The 7,495-nt window shown below is 32.8% G+C and overlaps 2 protein-coding genes across 5 annotated transcripts; one reads left to right on the top strand and one right to left on the bottom strand.

Moving 5' to 3' along the window:
* The first annotated feature begins 897 nt into the window (after window positions 1-897).
* Window positions 898-2,130, top strand: LOC107638443 (dihydroneopterin aldolase 1-like). 3 transcript variants are annotated; one of them, XM_016341710.3, is made up of 3 exons: window positions 898-952; window positions 1,261-1,468; window positions 1,889-2,130. In XM_016341710.3, the coding sequence occupies exons 2-3, from the start codon at window positions 1,272-1,274 to the stop codon at window positions 2,004-2,006; spliced, it is 315 nt and encodes a 104-aa protein (XP_016197196.1). In that variant the 5' UTR covers window positions 898-952; window positions 1,261-1,271; the 3' UTR covers window positions 2,007-2,130. The 3 variants fall into 3 exon arrangements, with proteins under 3 accessions (XP_016197196.1, XP_016197195.1, XP_088339861.1); XM_016341709.3 differs by having other exon boundaries at window positions 1,264-1,468; XM_088483735.1 differs by lacking the exon at window positions 898-952 and having other exon boundaries at window positions 1,251-1,468.
* Window positions 2,131-2,806: 676 nt separating this feature from the next.
* Window positions 2,807-4,796, bottom strand: LOC107638442 (putative purine permease 5). Of its 2 annotated transcripts, none has more exons than XM_016341707.3 (2): window positions 4,656-4,796; window positions 2,807-4,208 (listed from the first exon to the last, which is right to left on the bottom strand). In XM_016341707.3, exons 1-2 carry the CDS (start codon window positions 4,687-4,689, stop codon window positions 3,142-3,144), a joined length of 1,101 nt encoding a protein of 366 aa, XP_016197193.1. In that variant the 5' UTR covers window positions 4,690-4,796; the 3' UTR covers window positions 2,807-3,141. The 2 variants fall into 2 exon arrangements, with proteins under 2 accessions (XP_016197193.1, XP_016197192.1); XM_016341706.3 differs by having other exon boundaries at window positions 2,807-4,211; window positions 4,656-4,782.
* Between the last annotated feature and the right edge of the window lie 2,699 nt (window positions 4,797-7,495).

Consider the following 7,495-nt stretch of genomic DNA (forward strand, 5'->3'; position numbering starts at 1 on the left):
AGTACATAACGTAAAAAAATATATATATTATTCATTTTTTTAATACTCGAATCCAAAACCTTTGTCCTAAATTATGAAACACGAATACTTTACTGTGTTATGTTTACGTGTTGGACATATTTCGGATACGACACTCGTTCGACACGTGTATCTGCTGTGTTCAACCGTGTCTTAAAAAAATAAAAAAAATTCTTCTCTAAATACTAACGTGTCCGCGTATACAGCCTTATTCTTAATACGTATTATTGAAATGAGTTTATAAATATATATTATTATTAGGTTATGCTACGTGTACACCAAAATTAGCCACCAAAGTCAGCCACCAGTATAAAATACATATTGGAATATAAATATATATTGAAAATAAATTAAACTACACATGTATTTATACACAAATACATTAGTGGCTGATTTTGGTGTACAAATAGCATTTCTCATTATTATTTATTAAAATAAAAATATTTTAAATATTTTATATAATTAAAAAAATATTAAAAAAATTAAAAATTATTTTATATTTAATATCAATAAAAAATTAAAATATCATTATAATTTATCTAAAAAATACTTTATATTATATATATATATATATGTGGTGTTTCTATGTCTTATAACATTATAAAATTTGTGTGAGTGTGTCATGTGTCGTGCCGTTTTCCATGTCCATGTAAGTGTTCTTCATACGTCCTAAGACTTCTTCCCTAATTAACTTGATCATTTAACTCGAGTTATTGGTAATTGGTATTTGGTAGGATTTGAATCATCTTCATTTCAACAACTACAAATTAATAATAAATAAATAAAGAGAAAAAAAAGTTAAAAGAATCAATGTAAAAAAATATGCTATTTATCCACCATGGTTCCACCACAATAAAAATGTCTCTTTTCTTTTCTCTCCTTTCATATTACGAAGCAAACAAATGAACAAGGTTGTTTCCTCTGCTTCTCCAAGGTAACTAACTATCTCTAAATGCTTGTCTCTTAATCATGTAACCAAACACACACATGTGAATTCTGCGTTTGTAATAGATTAACCAATTTCTTGAGTTTAAATTTGGTTTTGCAACTGTTAAAGAGATATATTGATAGCATGGGAAACATACAAAAGGATTATCACCATTTAAATTTGACTGGATTCAATCTCAACTCTAATAAGAATTTACGATTATTATATAATTTTGCAACATTGCATTGAGGAACTAGGATTATTATTATATTATTGTTGTTTAATTCAGTGTTAGTGTTCCCCTATGATGATAGCAGCAACAACAATGGAAACTGAATCACTTATGAGGGGTGACAAACTCATTCTGAGGGGATTAATGTTCCATGGTTTTCATGGTGTGAATCCAGAAGAAAGAACACTTGGTCAGAAATTCTTGGTAGATATAGATGCTTGGATTGATCTTAGAGCTGCTGGTAAATCTGATAACTTGTCAGATTCAGTTAGCTACACAGATATATACCGGTGAGTGATAATTAACACTCAATCTTTTCATAGTTAAAATCAAAACAAGAATAGCTAAATCCAGTTATCATGTTAATTATTAAATAAAATGAAGTGCTATGTCTTGTTTATGTTTCCAAAGTATCAGCATACTGCATTCTAATAATTTTCTTAGGGTTGAATAAGACGTTAGTTTTATAAAATGAGCTATTTATGATTTCATTCTGAAAATGAATTTAGTTTTGACGTACTTTGCCGGTATAAAGCGGTTTTACATGTGCATCCAATGTGTAAGGTCATGTCAGCAAAAATAACTATTTTTTACGTTGACCGTGTGAATAATCATCTAAAATAACACGTGATTAAACGACTGTGTATAACGTTTTACAACATCAGTGCATCAAAATACTATGTTAATTTGTGAAGTATTGATGAATGCAGAATAGTAAAGGAAGTTATTGAAGGGCCACCTCACAACCTTCTGGAATCAGTGGCTCAAAAGATTGCAAGCACAACTCTAACCAATCACCATCAGATATCTAGTTATAGGTCCAGTTGATTACTTAGGAGTTGAGGTTCATAGGTTCAGAAGTGATGTAGCAAACTAGAATCTAGTTTGATTTTCAGTGCTGAATGTTTTGTAACTCTGACTTTGTCTTTTCATTACATTGAACTTCCAAGAATGCTTTGGTTAGATAAGACAGCTATGGTTTTAAATTTAATCTCTACTTGATTAATATACAAAGATAAACAAAAGATAATTCCTTTAATTGCAGATTTGTTGAGGGTTGATGTGAACTTTCAAAGCTATGGCATGCTTTGCATGAAACTAACTTAAAGTTTATGAACGAAGCTTTCTCAGTAACCATTTCTTTCTCAAATTTTCATCCAATGCCATAAACATCCTTGCTCTTCTTTCATCTTCCAAAAATTCACATGCATCTAGTATTAGATCTTCATCCATGCCTGGTATATCCTGAAGCACCTTAATAGCCTTATCTATAGAAAAGGTATCTTCTATCTTTGTTTTCTTTGTTAGGGAGGTAACCACAACTGCCATGTCAGAGCTGCCACCATACCCTCGCCATCGTTTCTCGCCTTCTTATATTCATTCGAGGACATATCAAGTTGGAGCCTCTTTTGGTGACCGGAAACCTTTCTTCCTTCGCCTAAATGCAAAGGTTCTTTAACTGCATCAGGAAGAGGCTGAGATTTTCTGGTAGAATTCTTTTCTCTGCCAACATGCAATGCTATGTCATCTGCAAAAGGGGGTGGTTCGGTATCTGGTGGAATTCTATTCAAAACACCAACATACTCTCCATATTTTTAAAAAAATGAGCCTATATTACACACGAATAATTGAGGCCTGCATATAAAACATACTAGTCAATAAGAAATTGAGTCTTATACTCCTATAAACATACAACATTTAATGCAGCCCTTCCGACAGAGGTATATTCATCATTCAACTAGAAAGTGGACTAGGTTACTGGACTCCACATTCTACGAAAATGGATCCTCTCCAGTTTTTTTAACACTTGAGGAAATGAAGTATGATCTCTCACCATTAACTTTATAAGTGAGAAAAAATTAATATGAGAGAGAGAGCAATGAAGGGTGAGAGATCACAATTGACACCATCCAATTTTTCTTCACTGGAGAGGATCCACTCCCGACATTCTACACCTGCTTTCTTAAGATGATTTTTCACCCATAGAACTGCCATAAATAAATGAGCCAAATCCCCATACGGTAATCAACAGTGAGAGGATCTTGAAACCACTCATTGGGTCATGAAGCAATATCACTGCAGCAATGCTTGTTATCGGAGTTCTGACCGCATTAAGCACACCTGCTAGCACAGTCGAAGCCAAGAAAACAACGGCGGTGGCTCCTAAGACCCCCAACTGAAATGTGATTGCACCCCAAATGATTACAAGGTAATAAGCTGCTCGACCGCCTTTGAAATTGTTAGCTTCAGATGCCATTCCTTGAAAATCACGGCTCAGAAGAACCCCTACAGTGGTGAACGCAAATGCAAAAAGAGATACCATAACTTGTTGTTCCAGAACAACAATGAAGGACCTTCTTCCGACTAACTTCACAAAGACCAACTCCGAGAGGGCAAAAATAAGCCCATGAAGAGCAGACCCTAATATGTCCCACACGTATCCCATGATGTACTGGCTGTCACTGATGCCAGGATATCTATCTGAGCTAGAATCCAATGCGATAATGGTCAATCCAGCAGTTATGACAACAATAGAATTTATTATCGAAGCATTGATTTGGTTCTTGACAAGAAGGTAACCGAAGAGCGCAGAAAAAACAAGGGAAGATGATGCCACCAGTGAAGCAGTAGATGCAGGGAGGTATGCATAGGCGTAAGCATACATAAGGTTGTCAGCAGCACTTAGAAAACCCAAAAAAATATAAGATAGAGCGAGTTTTAAACTCAGCGGCGTTGGAGAGATTCTCTGAACAAAGTACGTAGGAAACAATATCAGAGCGGTTAGAGGCCATCCAGCCACAGACACCCAAGATATGATCCACTTGCTTTGGCCGCCATTATCATAATAAACGCGAGACAGGATGCTGGAAGCAGGAAATGCCACGAGCATTGCTATGATTCCAAGAATGAGAAGAATCCAATAGGGGATTGGCCTTCTTTTGTATGCATCTCTAGCCTTAGCTGTGAATTCGAAAATTTGATCCCAAAGTGAAGAGGGAGGAGTTGATGATTCTGGCTCCATAGATGATTCTGCTATAAAAAAAAAAAAAAAAAAAAAAAAAAAAAAAAAAAAAAAAAAAAAAAGCCTTTTATACTTCTACATATATATCAACAAATCAATGACTTCTACATTAAATGAGAAACAGAAAATCATGGCTACTTTGTCTTCAACTGTTAAGTATTACATATTTTCGTCATAAACCAAATAAGGGATTATCCAGACCCATAACAGATGCAAAAACAAAAACAAACTCAAAGATTAACTCTGTAACATCAAAATTTATTTCCAAATTTTGAAGCATTCCGAAGTCATAAAATTGTCAACTAATCTGAATTCATTACAAGCTCCGAAATATTGATGAATGGAATGGCGAAATTGGAAGTTAAAACCACACACCAGCATATGTTCACGTCACTAGAAGAATAAATAAATATGAATTAGTTTGTTTCAATCATTTCAAATCGGAGACAACCTACCAGGTTCAAGCAGCGGCACAGACGGCAGTGGCATGACGGTCTTATTGGAGAGAGAGAACGGTTGAGTGCGCGAGTGACGCAATTAGTCACCGAAAAAAGCATAAAAAATTATTTTATGAAAGACCTGATAAGAATATTCCAAATACATGGATGAAAATGGATCCGTACAGAAAAAATAATTCTCCTAAGTTAAGCCCATTAATTTGTATAATTACAAACCAATCCGGTTCGATAAAGAAAATTGGGAATGGTTAAACCCAAAAAAATAATATAGTTGTTAATCAAATAAAATAAATATATTTTAACAGCTAAATTTTTAAAATGTTTAGAATTAATTCAATAACAATGCATGACAATTATATCTGATTTGCTTATATTAAAAGTTATTCTCATAAAATTATTGTTAAATTAATGCTAAATTTTTTAAAAATTAGCTATAAAAAAATATATTTAATGCAATTCAAAAACTTTTAAAATAAAATTAAAACAATATAAAGCTTAAATTTTTTTTAAAACTTTTAATAAATTTTAAAAACAAAAAATATACTTTACTCTTTATTTTAAAAGGCAACAAATTCGTTACTTCTTTTTTTTTACGTGGAAGTAACATTAACAATCGTAAAAATATTTATAATTTGAACCCCGCATTTTTGTTTTAGAAAATTTTGGTAATTAAAAATTTGTCTCTCTGCCTTTTATTTTAACATATTCCCCCCTCCTTTTAATCATAATTTCAAAGAGATGAGACAGTTAGTGTTTTTGTCTCTTACTAGTTTCTACTGCCATCGCACCACACTTTTAGGTCCTCTGTGTTGTTGTGCTTTACCTCTGTCCCTGTGCCGCTGTCACTCTTGCTCATCTAGGATTTCAGAAGATTGTCGTTGCTTCTATTGCCAGGGCCGCGACACCACAATTCTGCTGCAGTCGCCACATATCTAGCCCCCTCTGCGTTGAGTTTCGACATCGCCACTATGTTCCTCTTCGTCACCATTATCTCCAATCTTGGTCCTTCTCCCTCATCTCTGCCCCTGCGAACTACTCCTTTAAGGTTTTCTTTTTATTTTATTTTATTGTCCTTTCTATGAAAATTATGTAAATTTAGATGCTCTTATTCTTGTAGGATTCCATAGTAAATTTGAAACTCTATGCAAGTATAACTTGTACCTAACTCAATATCTCTATCCTTGCCAAAACATAAAATGATTTATGTGAATACTGAATACAGAATGCTTGCCAAGTTAAGTATCTATGAGCAAATGTTTCTGATGATGAACTATTCAAAACTGTTCTCTTTAGGTGACAATGGCATAAGATAGTAAGCATTTCTAAGTATCATTTTATGACTTTCACTTGGCCTGTGAAGCATCTACCGTTATTTCCAGAATATGAATTTTATCATTCAACAAGAAAGCAAAACATATTTTCATCATAATTATAATCCTTGTTTTACTTTTGCATAGAAGATGTTAATAACATATTGCTTAGACTATTCAGTGAAGCGCCAAACGAAATGTATTTTTGACAACTATTCAATGAAGCGCCAAATATAAATTCAGGATATGGTTGAACCATGCTATTGCTTATTCTTTGGATTACATTATATCACATCAATTATACCTAGCAATGCTTGTTTTAAATTTTCAGGTGGGCAAACAACCAAAGTGCTCTTCTATGTTTGTACTAATTTGTTTGTTTACAATTGAATTTGATTATTTACATTATTTTTTGTAGGCCTATAATAGCATCGCAATTGTTATTGACAAATGAAGTATTTCTTGATTGATAGAACATTCGGAAGCCAACTTAAATTTCTTTCTCCCAAAAAGCTTCTTGACGTGGCGAAAATTAGCCGATTAAGAAATTAATGTAAGAAATACGTTGCAAGTACAGTTCTTAACCAGCAAAAATTTGCTTATCAATTTAGAAATGTTGTCACAAATTTAGAATAAAAATACTAGGAGTATGAATCCCAGGTCGTCTCCGAAGGAATTGATAAAAGAGTGCTATCTTACTTGTTACCTAGATTATTTCTTTATCAATAATAGGTTCACCAGGTTTACCATTGTAATTACTTTTTATGTACTCTCACTAAAAAAATAATTACAATGATAAACATGGTAAACCTATTATTGATAAAGAAATAATCTAAGTAACATTACTGCAACAAGATTCCTCTCCAGAATTCAGTTTGCAATGCTGAGTATCTTCATTGTGAGATAATATGCACATACTAGAATAGAAAGGCATGCTTTTAGTTTTATATGATAGCGTTTGGTGGAGAGACAGAGACGGAAAGACCAAGACTAACAGAGACTAAGAGACAGAGATTGAAATAAATCTCAGTATTCTATTTGGTACAAAGTGAGAGATAGAAATTGAAATAAGAATGAAACTCTAATTTAATTTGTACAAAGGGTAAAATTGGAATTAATTAATTGAAATGAGGATATTTTAGGTATAAAATATTATTAAAGTTTTAGTCTCCATCTCTAAAAATTTTAGTCCCCTGTGTCCTTACTTTTTGAAGGTACTGAAATACTAAAATTTTAGGGACAGAGACAAAAATTTTAGTACCAATTTCTGAACTAACAAATATAATACTGAGTCTCAGTCTCTCAGTCTCTGTTTTCGTATCTCAAAACAAACTTAATATGAGCTACTCTCTTGTCAGTAGTGGCTTGATCATCCAATTCTTTTGAGGCAATTTCTAAGACAAAATATGAGCTACTCTTCATAAATTATTCAATTCGGTGAATAAAGTTAAAAGAAATTTTCTTTCAACCATACAATAATATTTACTGATGAATGCTTCTACCTTCATTTTCAATGCCTACATCAAA

The sequence above is a fragment of the Arachis ipaensis genome, chromosome B4, assembly GCF_059453495.1.
Source record: "Arachis ipaensis isolate K30076 ecotype BB chromosome B4, ASM5945349v1, whole genome shotgun sequence".
Taxonomy (NCBI): domain Eukaryota; kingdom Viridiplantae; phylum Streptophyta; class Magnoliopsida; order Fabales; family Fabaceae; genus Arachis; species Arachis ipaensis.

Excerpts from the sequence above, each read along its gene's own strand:
- LOC107638443 (XM_088483735.1), top strand. The coding sequence starts at position 1,251 with ATGATGATAGCAGCAACAACAATGGAAACTGAATCACTTATGAGGGGT. Across the intron at positions 1,469-1,888 it reads AGCTACACAGATATATACCG|AATAGTAAAGGAAGTTATTG; the intron begins GTGAGTGATAAT and ends TGATGAATGCAG.
- LOC107638442 (XM_016341706.3), bottom strand. The coding sequence starts at position 4,689 with ATGCCACTGCCGTCTGTGCCGCTGCTTGAACCTG. Across the intron at positions 4,212-4,655 it reads TGTGCCGCTGCTTGAACCTG|CAGAATCATCTATGGAGCCA; the intron begins GTAGGTTGTCTC and ends TTTTTTTTATAG.